Genomic DNA, 22,053 nt, shown 5'->3' with positions numbered 1-22,053 from the left:
ATGACGTCTCTATAAATGGTGTCAAGATTCAGTGCATTTTGACCTCTTCTCTTCTCTTCTCTTCTCTTCTCTTCTCTTCTCTTCTCTTCTCTTCTCTTCTCTTCTCTTCTCTTCTCTTCTCTTCTTCATTCTAGACCTGTTGAGCCCAGGAGCTGAGTCAGATCTATTGTTGGCAGAAGGTTGCGATGACCATGATAGTGAGAGAAACAGTCCCATCATAGATGACATGGAGGAATCCTTGGTTGCAGAATCTTCAGCTCTACTAGATGTAGGCCATTGTGAGCTTGGAGACTTTCATGATCCAGATCCTGATGAGTCCAATAGAATCATCAGGTACCATTCTCCATAACATTATCACATATATACCACATAATATACCACATTATTGTTCTATGTAGTTCTGTCTTTGCTCTATGTGTCATCATGGTCCTGGAGAAACGTTGTCTCATTGTACTATGTACTATGTACTGCTTCAGCTATATATGTTTGAAATGACAATAAAAGCTTCTTTACTTGGCATAGCTCACTATGTAACATACAGTAACTCAGGAATTATTGCCTCTTTTTGATACCACAGAAATAAATTAAATACAGTTTGAAGCTGCTGATATTCTTTGTGTCAATGTGCTTTGTGTTAAAGTCCATGCACTAGCAACAACATCCCTCTCATGCGAGTGGTCCAGTCAGTGAAACACATCAAGAGGAAAAACAGCAATGTCATGAAGGAGGGATGGCTTGTGCACTTCACCAGCAAGGACACACTGGTAAGAAATCTGGAGTATTTAAATGATAAGCTCAGTTATCTTCTAATAAAAGAGGCTGTTACTACTATTTAATTGAGACATTAAAGGAATATGGACCTACTCTTCATGATCAAGAACTGTTTCCTTGAATAGACTATGCTTGAAATAAAATAAATGTCAAATGTATGTAAAAACACTGCTGTATCCTTTTACTGCTTCATTAAAGAGGTTTTTTATTTTGCTATTTAAATACTTTCATTTTATCTCAGTGTAATTTTACCGTTTCAGCGTAAGAGACATTACTGGCGACTGGATAGCAAGTGCATTACCTTGTTCCAGAATGATACAGGAAGCAAATACTATAAGGTGAGTACAATCAATCAGTCAATAAAATATAACAATTTTATGATAAAGGTCTTTACTGTCTTTTGATTATAACATTATCAGTATGGCTTCAATTGGAATTAATTAATTAAAGGCATGTTTTATGTTTATGCCCATTTTTATTTTTTTGGTTATTCATTGTTGGTTGGTGCTGTATTAGTTTTATTCAAGTCTTGTTTTGTTGTTTTGAGTGTAACACAGATATTACTGAGGGACATTATTATTTAAGTCTTATATTTGTAATATAAGCATTAAATACAGAATTTGTATGAAAAAATGACAAACTACACTTTCTCTCTGTCGAGTGCGAAAACTGAAATGTCATTGATAAACTATGTTTATATAAAGATCTTATACTTTAAAAAGGTTGATTTAAATTCATTTCTGTGTAAGTAACAAGGCTAACACTGATAATGCATGAAATTTGTTCACAGAACAAAAGCAACCATAAAATTACATTTTAATGACATGGTTGACCAAATAGCTGCAACAATGCTTAGGTAGGTGGTACGAGTCAAAATAAAGTCTACATGAATGCCAGGACCCAAGGTTTCCTAGAAGTGAGAATTACACTGCTTTTGCTGGCTTGTCTTCTGGTACCATCACCTTCCTTAGACAGCATACTAGGAACATTCCACCAGACCCTTCATATTGAAGATGCCCTGATCTATTCATCTAGCCATCGCAATTTTTTTGCCCTTGTCATATTTGCTCAGATCCTTGCACTTGTTCATTTTTTCTAGCTTCCATCACATCAACTTCAAGAACTTGCTGTTCGCTTGCTGCTTAATATATCCCACCCACTGTAAAGAGATAATAAATGTTATTCACATCACCTGTCAGCGGTTTTAATCTCATGTCAATCTAATGATTGTTGTATCATAATCCATAAATTATCTTATTCCAAAAGGGTAAGAAAACCCAGAGTTCCACCTTCCAGAAAAGTTAATCAATATCTGCAAAAAAACGATTTTTAATTAAAGACGCCATTAATAGATACCATTACATTCTCACCAATCTCTAGTTGAATGATTTATTTTGTTCTACAGGAAATCCCCTTATCTGAGATTCTGTCTCTGGATCCTGCTCAAAACTTCAGTTTGCTTCCTGATGGTGCTAACCCTCACTGCTTTGAGATTGCCACCGCCACGCTAGTGTACTACGTAGGAGAGATCCTGTCTCAGGAAGAGTACTCTTTGTTCCATAGCAGCGTGCTGATCAGTGGAACCGGCCAGGATATGGCTCACATGTGGCAAACAGCCATCCAGCATGCCCTCATGCCTGTTATTTCCAAGGGCACAGCTCACAGCAGCCGACACAGCTACCACAGTATGATCATTACTCTGAAATGCAGTCGTACTTATTATATTACAAACCCTTTTTAATTTCATTTGAATTTTAGGAAGCCCACTGTGGCAATGTACATTAAATAGAATACCTTTCAGATAATGTATTTCAATTAGTGCCACAATTATAGGTTCAAAAAGGCCCATTGTAATAAATGAATACATTTTCAAGCTGCTCTCGAGTTTGTTCCATGTGCTCAGAGAGTTGGCTTGAACCTGAGATCAAGCATTAAGTATAAAGTGTTTGCAGTGGGCTTAACTAAATAATTAAGTAATGGGTCAGGAGAATGCAAAATTATTGTTAATTGCTCCCTGATAGCTTTTTAAAGCATATTGACCTACAATATAAGCTGTAGGTTTTTTGTAACAAGGCTAACAAATTCATAAAATATGTTTACAGAACAAAAAGCAGCTATAAATGTTCAGCTTTTTTACGTACAGATGGTTAAACATTACATTTCAGTGACATGGTTGACAAAATAGAACAGCGTACAAGTTATGATTGCAAAACAAAAACATAATTACTAGAATTATCTCAGACCTGAAGACGGCTAAACTCGAAGAATCTTATTTCTCAGTGGTGTTTTGATGCGAATTACTAAACAGGGATCAAGTAGAGACATCACAATCCAGAAATTCTTCTATTTCAATTATTTGATATATGAAAAGGAACAGCATTGTAGTAGAATAATACTGTAATAGAGTTTCAATACAGTCATTCATCTCCAAAAGGGAATACATTAAATTATTGATTGTTTGATTGTTTGATGCAAACCTATGATATCGTAGTAAAAAAAAAAAGGGAAGGGAAGAACAGCACCATATTCAGACACCTGTATGGAAGTGTTATTTTACACATGTCTCTGGTCTTCACGATAACCGCATTTGTTTTCTTCACCAACAGAAGATGTCTCCATCAGCATCTCTGTGTCTAACTGTCAGATTCAGGAGAATGTGGTAGGCATGATTTGTCTTTTCTTAATTCTATGTTCCATATTGATCCCAAGTGTTGAACAGTAACACAATAATATATATTTTTTTAAGTAAACGAAAAGAAACTTTATTTGAATTAATGAAATAATAAATCATAGAACAGCTCTGGAATGTATGGACAGCATGGCTGTTATAAACAAATCACAGCAGGAAGATGCTTACTCTAAATATAACATGCATCATTTATTGGTAAAGGAATAGCATGAGTTATCAGTCCTCCAACGCAGATATATTTTATGCTGCAAAATATGAAAAGGGTTGGATGAATGTCATGTTTTATACCTCTCTCTCTGAACTGTATTTCTGTGTGCTGGAGGAAACTGTTGGCTTGCCAATAGCTGTAGCCTTGAGTTTCAGTGCAATATAAACACTCAATACCTCTGCTGGAGCTTATTTTGATCACCCGTGTGGCCGTGGAATTGCCATAGTTACCCACGCTTGTCTGGCAGAGTCCTAGTGCAATGCAAGTAATATTTGCTTTCAATTCAGACACTGTAACTGGACAAAATTTACAGACCAGATTAGACACAGCAGAGGGAATAAACCATTTGTTCAGGAGGCAAAGTGTTGATATAATTTATTTGACAGTCATGCTTGCATGTTTATTTTCTTCTATTATAGGACATTAGCACAGTTTATCAGATATTCCCTGATGAAGTTCTTGGATCTGGGCAATTTGGCATTGTCTATGGCGGTAATTAAACTGTATTTACTCTGTAGCTTTCTGTTTGTTGATACATAAATAGAACATACACGAGCACATAATATGTTGAGAGCATTGCAAATGAGTGCAGTTTCCTTAAGATGCATCTCTAATGTTTATGTTGATACAGTAAATGAATTCAAAATAATGCATAAGATCCAATTTGTACCAAATAGTTTTATTCTTATGGTTTGCATACCGCAGGTAAGCACAGGAAAACAGGGAGAGACGTGGCAATCAAGATTATAGACAAACTGCGTTTCCCCACTAAACAAGAGAGTCAGCTGCGCAATGAGGTTGCCATCCTGCAGGTAGATAAATGCACACATTTACATATAAGCCTTTATGTAATTAAGTATATGAATATTCAGATACTCTTATTTATTCTCATATATGAGTATATGTAAATGCTTAAACAGTGCTGGTTGGGGGATAAAGGCTTTGGGTTGCCAGATCTGCTCTTGAGTAAGACCCTTAACCCTCATCTGCTAAGCTCGAGTGTGGGTCACTCTGTATAGAAGCATCTACTGGATGAGTAAATTGTAAACCGCTGCCTTGTAGTTCAGGTGCAGGAAGACCTCACACAACACAACACAACACAAACTATGGAGCATGTAGAAAATATACTAACATATAGAACAGCCCTGCAGAAACCTGCAATACAAATGTCTCAATGAATGTATACAGAACAGGAAAGTGCGGTGATTTTTATTAACCTAAGATTTATCTTTTATAGAACCTTCACCATCCTGGGGTTGTGAACCTGGAGTGCATGTTTGAGACACCAGAGCGTGTGTTTGTTGTCATGGAGAAGCTCCATGGTGACATGCTGGAGATGATACTGTCTAGTGAGAAAGGGAGGTTGCCAGAACGCGTCACTAAGTTCCTTGTAACACAGGTAAGTCTTTCAGACATGTACTGAGCTAACACAAAATCAGACCCCAAACCAACCTCATCACTGTATTGCAAACTCAAATCTCATAACAGTGGGAGTATGCAAATGTGATTTCTTTATGAACAGATCCTTGTAGCGCTACGGCACCTTCACTTCAAGAACATCGTACACTGTGACCTTAAACCTGAGAATGTCTTACTAGCATCTGCTGACTCCTTCCCACAAGTGAGTAGCATGCTGACAGAAAACCATTCAAGAATTAAAAGGAGAAAACTGTAAAATACACATGAATTAATCTGCTTTTACAAAAGCAAAAGAATTACAATAAGCGATGATAATTACAGTTTATTCTGTGTTCGGCACACAGAACGTGTGCCCGCGTCTCTGCGCTGAAAGACTGCTAAATTATCTCCTCATTGTTTTACCCGTCTAGCGTGTGAAGCTTGCTCTGGAAGCACTCGAGCAGAACGAATGACTCACTGTGTTTGGGCACCAGCAAACATCTCAGAGGAATACTAAACCAAATCTCTTTTGCATTATTTACAACAAATATTTTCCAGAAAGAGCAGACGAAAAAACACAAAAACAGAATAGCTAAAATAGTTGTCATTTGCACTTTCCATGATTTCCTCTCAGTAGCAGTGGTCCTATGATGGCTCTCAATGAGCATTCCTTCCTCTTTGCATGTAAAATGTGAAGGGGAGAATCAGCAGGAGAGTAGAACTGTAACTGCTTTTAACTGCATGATAATTTCATTTGAGTTTAGCACTATCTCTGGCAACTGCTCATTATAGTGTCTGTGGTGGGAAAAGGGGGTTGGGGAGAAATAATGGATGCTATTTGTTGCACCACAGTCAAGTTAAAGGGGCTGTCTGCTTCTAGCATCAGGCTCTTAGCACTCAGAGAACACTCATCGCTCTTTCACAGGTAAAACTGTGTGATTTTGGGTTCGCTCGGATCATTGGCGAGAAGTCTTTCAGGCGCTCAGTGGTGGGCACACCGGCCTACCTGGCACCTGAGGTGCTGAGGAACAAGGGCTACAACCGTTCACTAGACATGTGGAGTGTTGGTGTCATCATCTACGTCAGCCTCAGCGGAACATTCCCATTCAATGAGGATGAGGACATCCATGACCAGATCCAAAATGCTGCCTTCATGTACCCACCAAACCCATGGAAGAAGGTGACTCCAGAAGGTACGTTTACAGTCAAGCAAGACAAGTATTTGTAATCACAATCAATTTGACCACAATTTGTAACAAGAAATGGAAACTGTGCTTATCCCAGCTACCACTTTAATCTTGCTCACCAAAAGTGGACACTATCTTCTATATTTGATATCTTTTCTGCTACATCTTTGCTGCTGATTCGGCATCTTTTTTCCTGCCCACAACATTTTTCTAACATTTAGCCATTTAAAGCACTGGGACACAATAGTGATAAAAATTGAAAGTGTTCTAAATCTGGTGCCATATACTGTATGTTCCCATGTTAATCAACATAGCTATTATTTAACCTGTGAGCATTGTATCTGACCACCAACTTCCACCTACAGCAACAGAAAACACCTCCAGCTTTTTATCTTGTTCAGCATTTTGGGTCCCACCAGCTATTCTAATAGGGTATAATAGAGTATATTATGATATACTTAAAAGCCCCAGGTCTAAACCCACGTATAAATAATAAATGACGAAAATAAATGGATAAATAAACTGGGGTGACTAAATCAACAGTGCAGCTGACAAATTCTTCTCTTCTCTCAGGATATAATTAGATGGATTAATCATATCCAAGCTGGATGTATACCTTTGTTTGTTCAGGTGTAATACTGTACAATAATCTCCTGCTTCACCTTTTGAGAAAAGATGAGAACAGCCCAAATAAACACATTAGTCTTCCAGTTTTTAGATGTATTTGGGTCCAACACTGGACCACTATTAGTGGCTCCTTAAGAGAAGATGAAATCTGTCTCTGAACCTTTTTAAAGTCCATCAGGTAGATCTCAAGATGGACAGAACATAATGAAGAGAATCCTTTTTCATTCTGGTGAAAAGATTTGAAATAAGATTCTCGAGCACCACAGCTAGAAACTGTGCCAGTGAGACCACCTTTTATTAGATGAATTGCATAAAGCACTGATTGTTACATTAATGTTATGCAAATCTCCAGGTCTATTCACACTGCCATTTACCACTTCATTAAGTGTTACATAGTTAGTCTAACATTTTAAACACTTTATGGCCGCACAGGAAAGGATAATGCAGGTGTCATTGCAATTAACTTTTAAAATTATACAGGGACAGTTGCTGATTAATCAATCCGGAATAATCTATCCTGTGTTTACTTTAACACTTCTTAGTTTTATTGAGAGTCTTGTAGAAGACAATAAAATATGTAAGTCTGACCGCACTAAACAAGCTTTGTGAACACATCTCTTATTATATAAACAATGTGATCCCAGCTTCCTGGGTAGCAGTAATGTAAACTCTCTCAGTGCTTCATGCTGTAAATTAATAGAGACTCACCAGGGAAGCTGAAGTAGTTCTACATTTATTTATTTTATTTAGCAGGTGTTTTTTTTTTTTTTTAATCTAGGACAGAGAAAATCCAGTCCTGACAGTCAGTACTCATGTGCACAGATAGACACATTTTTTTTTATACTATAGCTTTTGTCAGTTCCTGAATCTGTTTCTACAGGTTTACATTAATAAACCTTTGTTTAGTGGACGTTATTCTTTCTCATTTCTTAGCAACAAGGAAAGCTCTGATTTCTTTGTCTTATTCCCTACAAGAGAAAGGAAAAGGAAGGCCGGTGAGGGGATAATAATATTTACAGCCACTATAGTTTGTGATATTCCACAATAATAATAACAATGATAAATTAAGAAATGCATTATGTATGTGAAACATATTGGGCAGATTACTGTGGTTTAAGAGGACTAGAATACTTTAGATCTACTTCTGGGTGATAACAGTCATTCGTTTTACGTTCGCCTCACACTTCCAGGGTTGGGGGTTCGATTCCCGCCTCCACCTTGTGTGTGTGGAGTTTGCATGCTGTCCCCGTGCCTCAGGGGTTTTCTCCGGGTACTCCGGTTTCCTCCCCTGGTCCAAAGACATGCATGGTAGGTTGATTGGCATCTCTGGAAAATTGTCCGTAGTGTGTGAGTGAATGAGAGTGTGTGTGTGACCTGTGATGGGTTGGCACTCCGTCCAGGGTGTATCCTGCCTTGATGCCCGATGACGCCTGAGATAGGCCCAGGCTCCCCGTGACCTGAGAAGTTCGGATAAGCGGTAGAAAATGAATGAATGAATGAATAAATGAAAGATGTCAGCAAGTTTCCCGATATGGCGAGTGCTGTATATTAGTCACTTTTTCTTTAGTGATTTTTAACTGGATTATTTAGTTGGTTAGTTGAACAGTTTTGTTAACTTGGCAGTGACACAACACTGGGGTCTTATGTTTAAAGATATAATACAGCATAATTCTGTATTGTTGAAATAAATAAGAAACCTGAAATATTAAGCCAGTATGCATCAGTGAAAGAAAGAAAACCACACTGGCAAGTAAGCTACAATTTTTAATCCAAGTCTAATGCTAAGGATTCGATGGATAAGTTTGAAAATGGAACAAACATAAATATAAACCGACAGCATGCTATGTGTGTGAGAGTTTAGCTGTGACAGCATACATCATGTTTCTGTTCCTGGAATAATGATAAACTAATTAAAGATTAAAATGTATGTGAAGAAACAACTCATCAATGTTACTGGATTTGGCTAGACCACTAAACACTGGCTGTGAATCATCTCCTTTTTATTTGCTATTAGGGAATAATCTGTTCTCAGAAACCTTTAAACAGGACCCATGTTGTGAATAGAGTGTGAATAATAAGTAAAAAGTGTATTTTTAAGTGTATATATTCTCAAATACAAAAGGTTTCTTAAGGGTTCTTTGTTTCATTGCACTTGACAAATGACCCATTAAGACTTGCATGTTAATCAAAAGTATACTGTTGTTAGAGAAACTATCATTCACACCTCACTATGCAGCATGTCTAAGTGGATTTCAGATACTATTAATGTTTTTATTCCTTTGTGTATACCTTTTTTCTTTTTTTTTAATAAGCAAAAGCAGTTGCTATTGAATAAGCAAGTTTAGTTGATATTTGGCAAAATGTAGTTTTATTATCAGTTGCTTTCAACTTTTTCAACAGTTGCAGTTGTGTTTTTTTTTTATTTATTGATGTAAATGCTTTATTATTAATCATATTAAATAATCATGCCTTAAGAAGGTATTATAAAGCATGTATGTCCAGTTACCATCTATAACAAACAAACAGTACTATTTGTGTACTTAGCTTGAATCTGCAATATTTTATAAACAAATATTGTATTTTCTATTTTTGATATTTTTTAATAATTCCAACAATAGAAAGTTTGTTATGGCAAAGACTTTATATGTTAGTACCTTTTGAAATAAGTGCATGAGGGTGAGAAGGGGGAGGAAAGGGGAATAAACAGAGAGCAGGAAGAAGGGGTTAAAGAAAGAAGGGGTCAGTGAGAGCGTGTTCAGTTCTTGTCATGGCCTATTCATGTAATGCTCACCAATCCCATAGGATAAGGCCTTGAGGTGAAGGATTCTCGGGTTTTCTCAGAGCTCTGTGACCCCTGAAATAATGTTAATAATGTTGGTTTTGCTCGTTATCCCTACGAGCCCCTAATCCTGAAGCTTTCCCACCATGGCCCGGCCACTGACAGCCTGCTTTGTTGTTCCAGCAATTGACCTCATTAATAACCTGCTGCAAGTCAAAATGAGGAAGCGCTACAGTGTGGACAAGTCCCTCAGTCATCCATGGTTACAGGTCAGTCTTGTTTCCTGTCTCATAGCACGTGTATTCACTGAAGAGTTCATGTGACTGATCATAATGTTTGGTTTTCTGCTGTTTTGTCAGAATCCACTCTGACCAAATTGAGACTATGTGCATAGAAATTCTTCTTTAATTGTTTAGCGCTATGTCCATAATGTTTAGTAACAATATAATTACCTTCATCCGAACACTGAAGTATTAACACTTCTACACTTGTAATTAACTGACAACTTATTCATTTGGAAACAATGACATTTTTATGAATAATCACTTATTTGATGTGTATCTGTATCCAGATTGTCTGTTTGGATTTTTATAAAGGCAGTTTAGGGAATTGAGTCAGAACAACACAGAACAAAGCTTAAATAGTACGTAGATCGAGCTGGGTGTGGCCGCAGACATGATCTGCCTGCCTTAATGATGTCACATGCCAATCAATTCCACTGATGGACAGATGGGGAGCAGCAGAGGAGCAATTTGTCACAACCTTTTGCACAACAACTTTTTGGCACAACAATAGTTGTATATCAAGTTTTTAGGTAATGTACAATGAATCATCTTTCATACAGTGTAACCGTATGAACAAGTGAAAACTAGAGATATATACAGTACATTTATACCCCAACACTGCTGATTTCTCAAATCTAATTGGTCAGAAAGTGTTTCTATTAAAACAGCTTTGACAATTGTACTGTTTCTATAGTAACAACTCATTCACACAGACTTACATGACAGATGTTCTACATAAACTCAGACCAACAGTGAGTGGATTCAAAATTGTTATCGTTTACTTTCTGTGAAGAGACATTAATTCAACAGTCTCCAGCGTGAGCGCTTTGCAACAGTCAGAGTTAAAGCTGTAACTTTAAATTCTCACATTTGCAAGGGTGCCGACTTTGTGTTCAGAGTTCAGGCACCGCTAACAAAGTGAGATGTAGTAGTATATTAGACTGCAGTATTACTATAAAAACATCTAATTAAACCACTCAGTGAAACAGTTGAGTATTTGTGGTGGAGAATTGAAATAACTTAGGTGACAATTGTAGAATGAGTGGGATTGGTTAATAGTGTGGTGAATAGGAAGAGAGATAGTAAATGTAAAAGATCTACGACGACACGTTAACATTCCGAGCGACATAATTAGCAGAAACTGACAGCTGAGTTGCTTTTGCTGTTCTAGCATAGCGTACATTTGACACCGCTGAGGCAGAGACTGCACATCTGTAGTGGCTCTTTTGGAGAGTAAATCTGTCCCTCTACACATACTTAAAGCTCTCATTACACTTAATATAGGTGTTTTCAAAAATAAATCATTAATCAAAAAATTTACGATTATTTTTGCTTTTTCATCAGGCTAAATCTATAGGTTCGGTATTAAAATTGCTTACTCATTTAGACTTTCTCCTTTCATCTGCTCCTAAAAAGGTTGCTTATCTTTGCAATTGTTTCATGCACACAGTGTTATCATTCGTTAATTTTTTTCCGGACAGTTTTCAAAAGGAACTGCAGACTGTATTTGCAAATAAATTTTCTATTTGTAGACACGTAAACTGTTAGATTGTTCGAATGAAAATCCAAATCGCATATTACAGTTCGTTTCGTTTACATGAACATATCAAAGTCCCTTCTTATGAGATATGACCCTGTCATACTGAAATATATATTCAATATAGCAATAACCAGAACCCTGTTTGAAGAATAGAGTCTAAATTTAAACAGTTGAAAAACAATGACTTGGTTTTTTTTCTTGACATTTATCTGTATGATATTTAGTTAAACTTTAGATACAATTTTGCCTCAGCTTTGTTTGAGGGGACATTAGTAAAACTAAAAAAAGAATTCTCTGAGCGTATAGAAACAGTGAGCTCAGTATTATCAGTTTTAAATATGAATCTTATCCAAAGTTTTCTCACATGAATGCAGTGTCAAAATAAATGTCTCAACAATGTCTCGACAGATGTATCACAGAAAAAAAGAACAATTCCAATTTAAAACCTTTTAGAATTTAACTGAGAATTTGACTGAGTAGTATCTGTGTAAAATTCCTTCACTTTATTTATTTGATGGTTTATTCCAGTAAACTATACAAATCGGAATGGAGACAATCTCATTTTAAAATAAAGATCGAATGGTTTTATTAACATTAAATACTCTCGGGGGAAAATTAAATCTCCCAAATGAGGTATCAGTTTGGAAACAGAAGGTTCATCCTGCACATTTTCCTTCTTGTCCATCAACCCCAAGGTGCTCTAAAATGTATGACAGGGTCATAACATGTACGATATGGGAAAAGCAATTGCAAATAGACTTTGGGTTTGTATTTTATATTTGGCAGACATTATACATTTATCCAAACACAAATCAAATGCAAATGATAATACACAATTTGCTTTTTCATATGAACAATGTCACAATATATGTGTCCACAAATAGAAAACGCAACTGCAGGTACAATTTGAATTTCCTTTTACAATTGTCCAGAAAATATTATAATTCCATACATTTAATCTTTTTTTTTTTTTTTAAAGGAAAACGAGCATTTTTGTTCATGTAAACCAAAACCTGTGCCTGTCACTCAGTAAATTTATGCCAATTTATGCCATCCTTGCAAAATTCAAGTGCTGACTTGAGGATATTGTCTGAGACATACTACTAAATGTGGCTTCTGGTGTATATTCATGCATTGTATAATTATGTATAGCTCTTTCAAAGCTTTCTGTGTCATCATTTCTTAGTGTTAAAGCTATTTTAATGGTTTGCTCATTATTTAAGATGACATAAATGGTTATCATATGTATGTGTAAATGGTAGAAAAGATTAGAAATGAGACATAATGAGAATCTTGTTGCGGCTAATAAGCTTTGCTTATATGTTTCTTTGACAGGACTACCAAATGTGGCTGGACCTGCGTAATCTAGAATGTAAGATGCAGGAGCGATACATCACACACGAGAGTGATGATAAGCGCTGGGAGTATTTTGCTGAGCAAAATGGCCTACAGTATCCTGCCCATCTAATTAATCCTCATGCTGATGTCACTGAAGAGGTGGAGTCTCAAGAGGCCATAATGAACATGCTCAGTGATCGAGTCAGTGTGTTATAGTTTGCTGCCTGTCCCTTTAAGACACAACACAAATGAAGCCAAATGCACAGTTTAGGACAACACAAGTCCAAACACTTATACTCTGCAGCCATATTAACACATTTATATTGTACTTTATTACGCTATCATATAACAGGAAATTCCACCAAACATTCAGTGCCTAAAGAGTATCTCTAAATCATAATAAATTCATAAGCATTCCCCTGCATATTTTTAAAATCCTTAGCATTGTCCTTCATATTACACTGAGCAAAGCACAATCCACTGAACACTACTAACCAAAAACATACTTTTTTTAGAGTCTGATAAATTATGTATGTCAATATTATTTTTAAAATGGCCCAAACAAGTAAGTAAAATTTTAAACTATGATAATCTATGCTGGATAAGACAAATTTCTAAAGCCATCAAGAATGAACCTGCAGTACAAATTCACAAAGTCACAAATCACGCTACAATGCTGTGGTGACTGTTGCCTTAGTGGACGTGTAACTATTAGAAAAAGTTTAAGTCCTTGCAGTATTTGTGGGCTTCTGTGATTTGTAGGGTGCATATGAATGTGCGTGGTTGCGTGTGTGAATGTGTGTGGGTATATATATGTGTGTATGTGGAGTATTGACAGTACATGATTTGTGCAACCAGCTTGAAAAGTAACACTTTTTTCTTCTACGATTTCTTCTGTGTCAATTGTAATAAAAACAAGAAACATGAATGCTTAAAGTTATTATTTCATGCTGTTTCTCTTGTAGATTTGCACTGTTTCCAATGTTAAATGTTAAAGTTGCAAGACTGTGTGTGTGTTTACGTGTGTATCAAAGTGCAGATGGAGTTTACAAACTGCAGTAATAGACCACTGATGTGTAAGCAAAGAGCTGTCAAACCAAACATTGGCTTTGTTTATTTTATTCTCCTTATTTTAAATTTTTATTCTTAAAATTTTTAATTTGCACAGAAGTATGTGTGTGTGTGTGTGTGTGTGTGTGTGTGTGTGTGTGTGTGTGTGTGTGTGTGTGTGTGTGTGTGTGTGAGTGAGTGTGTGTGTGTCTGTGTGTGTGTGAGTGTGTTTCTGTGTCTGTGAGTGAGTGAGTGAGTGTGTGTGCGTGTGTGTGTGCGCGCGCGCGCGCGTGTGTGTGTGTGTGTGTGTGTGTGTGTGTGTGTGTGTGTGTGTGTGTGTGTGTGTGTGTGTGTGTGTGTTCAGAGGCCTTTCGGCTAATTAAACCTTTCATTTGTTTGTTTGCATGGTTAAGGCACTGAGTGTGGTAGTCGGCAGATGGCGCTGTACGCTTAGAAAGTCTGACGAGAATCTCACGTCTAGATTATACTCAACATGAATGTGTGCGTGTGCGTGTATGAAGGTGTTGGTGGATTTGGCCAAACGAGGTGAGAGAGTGACCTTCATTAAAAATGGGAAGGACGTCAAAAAAATAAATATTTAAAATAGGAAGGAACAATGGCAGACTACTGAAACAGGTAAAAGCTTAGAAAGGTCTTCCGTTGTGGAGACACGCTGCTTTTCAACAACTCACAAGTCTTATACAAAACCTTATTCAGCTTCACACAGAAATTATAGTCCACAGACTCCAAACTCTAATAAGCGAATTGGCAGCATATAGAAGACCTATAACACAGGGCTTTGTGATGGATATTAGCTGATATAGCTGTTTAATAATAATAATTATTATTATTATTAGTAGTAGTATTATTTTACTTTATTATTATTATTATTATTATTATTATTATTAATATTATTATTATTATTATTCGTCGTTTTATTCCAAGCTTATATATGAAAATACATGCAAGTCAATGCGAGGAGCTCACCGTGTGTTGGCTATCCTACTTTATCTATCAACACACACACACGCACGCACGAGCGCGCGCGCGCGCACACACACACCTGTCAAAACAACACAAACTTGAGCGCGCGGCGCTCGGGGATAGATCATGACACTCGGCATCATGAAAGGGAAGAAATGGGCCTGGAGCGAAGTCTTTTCTCACAGAGCTCCTCATTTTACACCAGTTTGAGTCGCGATCATTCAAAGCGTAAAGCCACAGCAAAGCAAATACATCAAGCCGCTCTGAATCAGTTGCACCGGTGCCATGAGCTGTGACAAACTCGAGCAGATGATGAAGAGCAAAAGCTTCAGGACTGAAAGAAACGGGGGAAATCTACAGATGGACTGTCTGTCGGCTTACCCACGCTACAAGCGTGAACCATTTTCGCCTTCATTGAAATACTTTTCATTGCAACTCAAACCAGAAGCACTTTGCTCTACAGCATAAACTGGCACATTTATTATATATTGTATTTATAATAATAATAATAATAATAATAATAATAATAATAATAATAATATTTTAATAAAAAATAATGCAAATAGACTCATTTCAAAAATAGCCAATAACGTTAAAGTGAAGATATAGTGAGTTATTATTTTAATGTTATAAGTAAAGTTATTATGGGATTTAAAAAAAAATAAAAACAAAACACCATTTGTGAATAATTCATACATTCATACAACTTATTTTTTTTTACTTGAATTATTTTTTATATGTTTATTTACTCTCTCTGTATATATATATATATATATATATATATATATATATATATATATATATATATATATATATATATATATATATATATACGCGCGCGTGCACACACTTCTGTGCAAAATTCATCCTGAAAAGTCGCCCTCAAAATTAATGACAATTTAAAATCAAGGGAAGATATTAAACGAACAAAGCCAATATTTGGTGTGACAAGTTGTTAAATGCATAATGCTTTCCAAACTGTAGGATTGCCGTGATTTCTTTTGAATTTACGTTCAAATAATAAAAAAATAAAACAAACAACAACAACAACAACAAAAAACAACAACCGGCAAACAAAAAACCCGAAGGTTGCTCTAACTAACAAGTTAAAATATTAAATAAATAATTAAATTTATTATTATTATTATTATTATTATTATTATTATTATTATTATTATTGTTGTTGTTGTTGTTGTTGTTGTTGTTGTTGTTGCTATTATTATTATTATTATTATTAGTAGTAGTAGTAGTAGTAGTAGTAGTAGTAGTAGTAGTAGTAGTAGTAGTAGTAATAGTAGGATTTAAATAATAAATTAATAACCTGGATTAACCTGGAACAAAAAAGCACAGTACACATACAAGGCAAAAATCGCCTCATAGGCAGGGGTTATATTTTATGTTCGATAGATTTTTGCTCAGGATAACATGTAAGTGCTGGAGTCGTGTTTGAGATGAATCCACACGTACTCCACACGTACTACGGTTTGTTTTATGCAGATGAGTATAGAGACAGCGCTGTACACCAGCTGCCATATGCTCCACTATTTCATTTAAACGTGGTCTATTCGCGAAAAGCGTTTGTTACCTAGTAACTCGTTTAATGGCTGTGCTGGAACACATCATTTCATTAAGGAACAAAACACAGTCTGTATCAGCTTTGCACGCCTGAACTACCCGATTCTGTTGAACATCAAAATCTTTATTTAAAATATTAAAAATCTAAATATTTGTACTCGATTCTGTGCGAATATTCAGGTGTAGGAGAAATTATTATATTTTCCTCTTTCAGTTTCAAATGCAGTCCATATCTTAACTGCTATTGGGGCAAAAAAAAACTGCACTTAACAATGGCAATACATCTTCTTCTTCCTCTTCTTTTGATGATGATGATTATTATTATTAATACTAAAACAAATAATAATAATAATAATAATAATAATAATAATAATAATAATAATAATAATAATAATAATAATAATAATAATAATAATAATAATAATAATAAAAATTGTTGCAGTCTCTCATTATCAGACTTCTACGGTTCGACATGTTAATGTCACTTTAAGACCATTTAAAGCCCAGTCTAACTTTGCGCTTTTACGCAGTTTTGCAGGAGTTCCGCTTGGGCTGCTTTGTGACAAGGTTCTCTTTCTTACCCGAAAGGAGCCATCGAGAAAGATTTTCTAACAGGTAGAAAATGGCTTGGTGTTGAGAGGATGGCGGGTTTGTGTGTGAAGGAAAAGGGCACCTGCAGCGGCAGAGCGCCGTAAACCTCCACACAATCCATCACACAGTCTGTCAAAGCGAACAAACACGAGCACAACTTCATAAAGCCGGCAGTGTGGTGAGAAAAAATCAGCTATATCAGACACATCAGCTTCATCCTAGTAAATGATCTCATTCTGCAAGCCTCCTGTAAGGGCTGTTCCAGGCTAAAAATACGAGCAGAGGATTTAAAGCCTTTAATTTTCAAAAGTGTAACAGCTTATGTGATCATAAGGGCTATCAAATGTGCCTGAAATATGTATGAGATAGACAGCCTGAGTTGTCATGAAAATAAATAAATAAATGAATAAATAAATGAATAAATAAATAAATGAATGAATGAATAAATAAATAAATAAATAAATAAATAAATAAATAAATAAATAAATAAATAAATAAATAAATAAATAAACTACAACCCAAAAAAATAAAAAACTTTTTTTATGTATACACATCATGATTTTTGATTTGATCTGATTATTGATTTGGCTGGGTTAAAATACACGGAAGAACCGTTTAATACGAAGGTTATGACTCCTTGATTTTCTTTTAGTAGGTCTATGGAAATGTAAAATATGAGCAGATAATCACAACAATGCAATAGCCTTATCTGTGGCTTCTGAAATATTAATGCTTCTACAAACCTAAAGTCACAGATTTGGAAAATTTTTTTAACATGCTAATATTTGCAGCTGAATGAGCGAGAAGGATCATTATTCTGTTTAAAAGAATCCTCTGAACTTTGGGGGAAGGATTTTATGGTATTACAAGCCTACTTGAACTTTTAACACATTCCTTCACACCCTCAGTGTAACGCTCACAGCGTTGAGCCACCACAACATGCAGCCATGAGCCATTTGTCTAACCATTCACTGACTTGTTGGATTCACATTGCCACCCACCATTTTACTAGGTGACATCTTGTATAACATAATATAAACCCAAAAATATATTTTGCTTCTCACGATCAGCCCGCAGGGGAAGCTGCTCAAGTTCACAAATTGGTCTAGCTAAATATTATGATAACCTTTTCCAGCCTAATTTGAAGCGCAGCCTGCACACATACTAGGATCAACATCAATTACTGTGCAACATTTTCAAGTGCACAGTTCACCAAAATGTCAGCAAAGGGAATGCAAAGTCCTTCGTTTTTGATGGGATTTTGCTTTTTTTTATTATAGCAATACCATTCATGTACAACGTCTCTGACAAAACCTGTATATGACTCTTGTTTTAGTTCCTTCAACAAATTTCTTTAAATGCCAGTGTCTGTTTTTACATCTCTGTTCCCTGTTAATACAAGATAGGCCACAACCCTTATATATAAATGTGAAATGTGTCATCTGGTATAAGGCCAATTAAATCAAATTAATTACTTTTTACTCTGGTCCAAGTTGTAGTTAAATCAGGTCATTCTGTGTCCCATCCTCTCAAAGGCAAGCTGTTCTGGAAAGGAAGTTCAGTTGTTGCCCTCTTGGGATCCATCCACTGTATGATACAATTGTTATTGTTAGTAGTTCAGTTACAATTTATGTATTTATTTATTTTTTTTACTTAAGGCTAAGCTAAAAGTTATATTGAATGTGCAATCTGTCATCCAATAATTCTGTCAAAATCGTATCTGCCTATGTTTCCATTAATCAAATTGTATATCATAATTTTTTTTGTAATAATAGTGAGAAAATATATCAGCACCCATTTTCCCCCCCAGTCCAGCTCTTAATAAAGTTTATTAATGTTTAAATTTGGAGGAAGAGATTGGATGAGTGAGAGGTCACATTTTTTCTTCTTATTTGAATTATATACATTAAAAAATATTTATATTTAATTGTGTTTGCTCATAGGAATTCTCACAAATTTAGCTTGAATTCAGTATGATTGTTCTTGGTAAATCAGGTACACATCATACAGTACATATGTCCAGATTTACTGCATGACTTCAAATGAAACATATCTTAACAGGATCATTAAGTTGTTCTTGCATTCTGCAGTGACTCTACTCTGCTGTTATTGTGGAACAATTTACGACACAACAAGCTATATGTAACTCTACCTTTTAGCTTGCCGTATAGAATCATTTTATAATGACAGACATTTATAGTTTTACCCTGTCATGTTGATTTAGTCTAGAGTTCAGGTCTAGAACTTGAGTTTCATAATGTTGTCAATAGAAGAGTTCCCTGGGTTCATAAGCAAGCATTTCATTGCTATATTTTCCTCGGTTTTCTCACAGAGCCCATTGTTTTATTGTTCAGTATCTACAGGTTAAAAAAAGCTGACAATCAAACCATACAAACTCAAACATTATTTCAACAGGAGAAAAATCAGCACAGCTCAAGTACAAAAACAGCACACTTAACACATGCCTTTATTCTTATTTTTTGCCTTGCCACTGTTTTTTTTCTTTTTTCTTGTTTTCTTCTGTTTGTCCTTTGGTCAGTGTTTTTTGTGACTGTGTCAGTGATTTTACACACTTCAAAAATAACGAAACCTGTCATTTTCAGTGTAGATAGTTTGTAGCCATTATTAAAGAAACTGCATAATAAATTATTATTCATTAAAATATTTTATTTATTTATTTATTTATTTTTTATAATTTTGACTAAAAGGGTTTAAGCAGATTATAAATCTGTTTCTGATTAAGATTTATATAATGTTGAACATCTATTGTACAAGTTGGTCTTACATAGAATCTCAAAATGATTCATTGTGTTTCGGCAAAGTTTTAATTTGTGTCTTTATTATGTTACAAGTACACACAAAACATTAAATGTTACAAAAGGATTAAAGCTTGATTTTTTTTTACTAGTGCAAAAAAATCTATAAAATTGTGCCAATAATGGCTTATGTTCCACTCTGTCCTGTTTAGAGTGAGATCATGAATTGTGCCCGGGGTATGTGTAATGGCTGATTTGTAAAATTAGGAATTGTGCAAGCATCCTTCTAACCACTGGCTGCTTTTTAATGAGTAAATATTGACAGTAATGGCATGCATCATACAAACCTTCAACTTTCTGTTCACACCAGCCATGTGTCACCAAGACCATTACTGATGTCACCTTGGTAACCGTAATCAAAAAGGCAAAAGACCCCCCCGAAAAGGGAGGAAGAAAAAAGGTTTAAATAAGGTGCACAAGAAAAACCATTGTTCTGGCCAAAGAATGATTAGATTTTTTGTCTCATTCTCTCTATCTCTGCAGACATGAACATCATTTCAATGGAAGTGAGGGAAATTAGATAACTGCCCATTAGTCCGACCAGAGCATAGCTCCAATTTGGAGCGAATTGGATATAATAAAGTCAGTTGATTTGATTTTTCACTCCCTCACTGTTCTTTCTGTCTATGTGTATTATAGCCTGTTCTGGAAATAAACATTTATACGTTAGCTTTTAACTTGAAAGTACACCAACTGTATGGGCTCGGTGATGGCCTGACGTTTATGACAAGGTGAGGAAATGAGTTCTATCATCTTCACATGCAAAATGTTCCCAGTGATGTCCTAGATGACAGTCAATTCACTCTGAGTGTGTTTCTAGGCGCTCAGTTCTATTTCTGAAAAAGAAATCACATTCTTGGTGTCATCTCGGTGATGTCCTTTTGTAGGTGTTTTGATAGTTTTTTGTTTTTTTATACATTCCACTCCTTATACTTCAGCTGTAGGGAATGGATGCCTCTGCATATTGTGATGTAGTCAAAGGTCAGGGTGAACACGGGCATACACCAGCAGGAAAGGTTAATTGATAGGGAGAATTTCTTTTAGCTTTTTGAAATAACAGGATGGTCACACCACAGAAACAGAAGCACCTTTCATTTTCCCTGCAGCTTGCCTAAAACTGATGAGAGTGTCACACATTTCTGTGTATCTGTGAAGTAAATTTATGCTTTCTAGGTGTGCACCATTGTCTTCTAAGTCCAAAGCTCCATTAAAACACAGTGACTCAATGCATTTCAAATTTCTCTTTGCCCATTCATGGCAACCTGAGCAAAAGCGCCTTAATAGGGGGGTGTCAAGCACTCACACCAACAGAGAGAGGAGAGAGAGGGGAGCAAAGTTTATCTTCCACTTCAATGGCCGTGAAAGCAGCCCGAAGATGAAAGGTGCTATTTGGCTAGCCGAACAAACCATTGGCTCTTCTCTGATTCTGCCCTGAATGGAGCACTTTGCTCAGCTTCGGACCCAGTGTACACTCCTCTTAATGGGGCACCTGTGTTCTCTCATCACATGCACGCATGCAGTAAAAGTAGGGATGGAATGCCACTGAATGCCAAAATAGTCGGCTTATTACTAAAATGAGATGCTCGGGTTCACGTTACCTGTAGAGAGACCTGCAATACACAGTGGTGGGAAATAAATTGAAAGCTCTTTGGTTACTACTGAAAAATGATTCATTCCTTCATCTTTAATAACAGTTGTATCTTGGTCAGGGACAGAGTAGATCCAGAATCTATCCAAGGGACCCAGGATGCAAGGCTGGGATACACACTGAACCGGATACCAGTCCATCAGAGGGCACCATTCATACACTCATCCACATAGGGGGCCAATATAGAGTAGCCACTTTAGCTAGCAGCACGGTTCGGGAAATGGCAGAAAACGAAATAACACAGAATAAACACATAAAACACACAAACACAGGAAACCATGATGTTGTAATGCTACCTACAGATATTTGAATGAAATCATGGGAATCATATTTTTATATTTAAATGTATAGCTATAACATGAATCCCAGTGTTTAAAAACAAATCCTTCAGTCAATTCAACTCGCATGTTCCATCAGATTTACATACATTAAAAATATTTTTGCACTTTCAAGAACCTTAAGAAGACTAAGAAGGCTGTATATATTCAGATTTGTTATTCTTAATGATTAAAGTAAATGGTTTGAACTACTTACACATAGTGTTACAAATATTAATAGTTTGTCTTGT

The 22,053-nt window shown here is 35.9% G+C and overlaps 1 protein-coding gene across 4 annotated transcripts in view; it reads left to right on the top strand.

The window, feature by feature from the left end:
* Positions 1-13,872, top strand: part of prkd1 (protein kinase D1) — a 44,196-nt gene extending 30,324 nt beyond the window's left edge. For 2 of the 4 annotated variants that reach the window (XM_047821883.1, XM_027172897.2), the window contains 12 exons: positions 135-333; positions 641-764; positions 1,032-1,109; positions 2,177-2,456; positions 3,378-3,430; positions 4,088-4,160; positions 4,374-4,480; positions 4,906-5,067; positions 5,191-5,289; positions 5,992-6,259; positions 9,843-9,928; positions 12,819-13,872. In XM_047821883.1, the coding sequence (XP_047677839.1) occupies positions 135-333; positions 641-764; positions 1,032-1,109; positions 2,177-2,456; positions 3,378-3,430; positions 4,088-4,160; positions 4,374-4,480; positions 4,906-5,067; positions 5,191-5,289; positions 5,992-6,259; positions 9,843-9,928; positions 12,819-13,037 (1,748 nt within the window). In that variant the 3' untranslated portion in view covers positions 13,038-13,872. Of the gene's footprint in view, positions 1-134; positions 334-640; positions 765-1,031; positions 1,110-2,176; positions 2,457-3,377; positions 3,431-4,087; positions 4,161-4,373; positions 4,481-4,905; positions 5,068-5,190; positions 5,290-5,431; positions 6,260-9,842; positions 9,929-12,818 lie in introns of those variants that run through there. The other 2 variants (XM_027172896.2, XR_003444699.2) reach the window with 2 other exon arrangements.
* Positions 13,873-22,053: the final 8,181 nt, after the last annotated feature.

The sequence above is a fragment of the Tachysurus fulvidraco genome, chromosome 12, assembly GCF_022655615.1.
Source record: "Tachysurus fulvidraco isolate hzauxx_2018 chromosome 12, HZAU_PFXX_2.0, whole genome shotgun sequence".
NCBI classification, from domain to species: domain Eukaryota; kingdom Metazoa; phylum Chordata; class Actinopteri; order Siluriformes; family Bagridae; genus Tachysurus; species Tachysurus fulvidraco.
The sequence above is the reverse complement of the archived record's forward strand: the minus strand, read 5'-3'. Positions and strand labels throughout refer to the sequence as shown.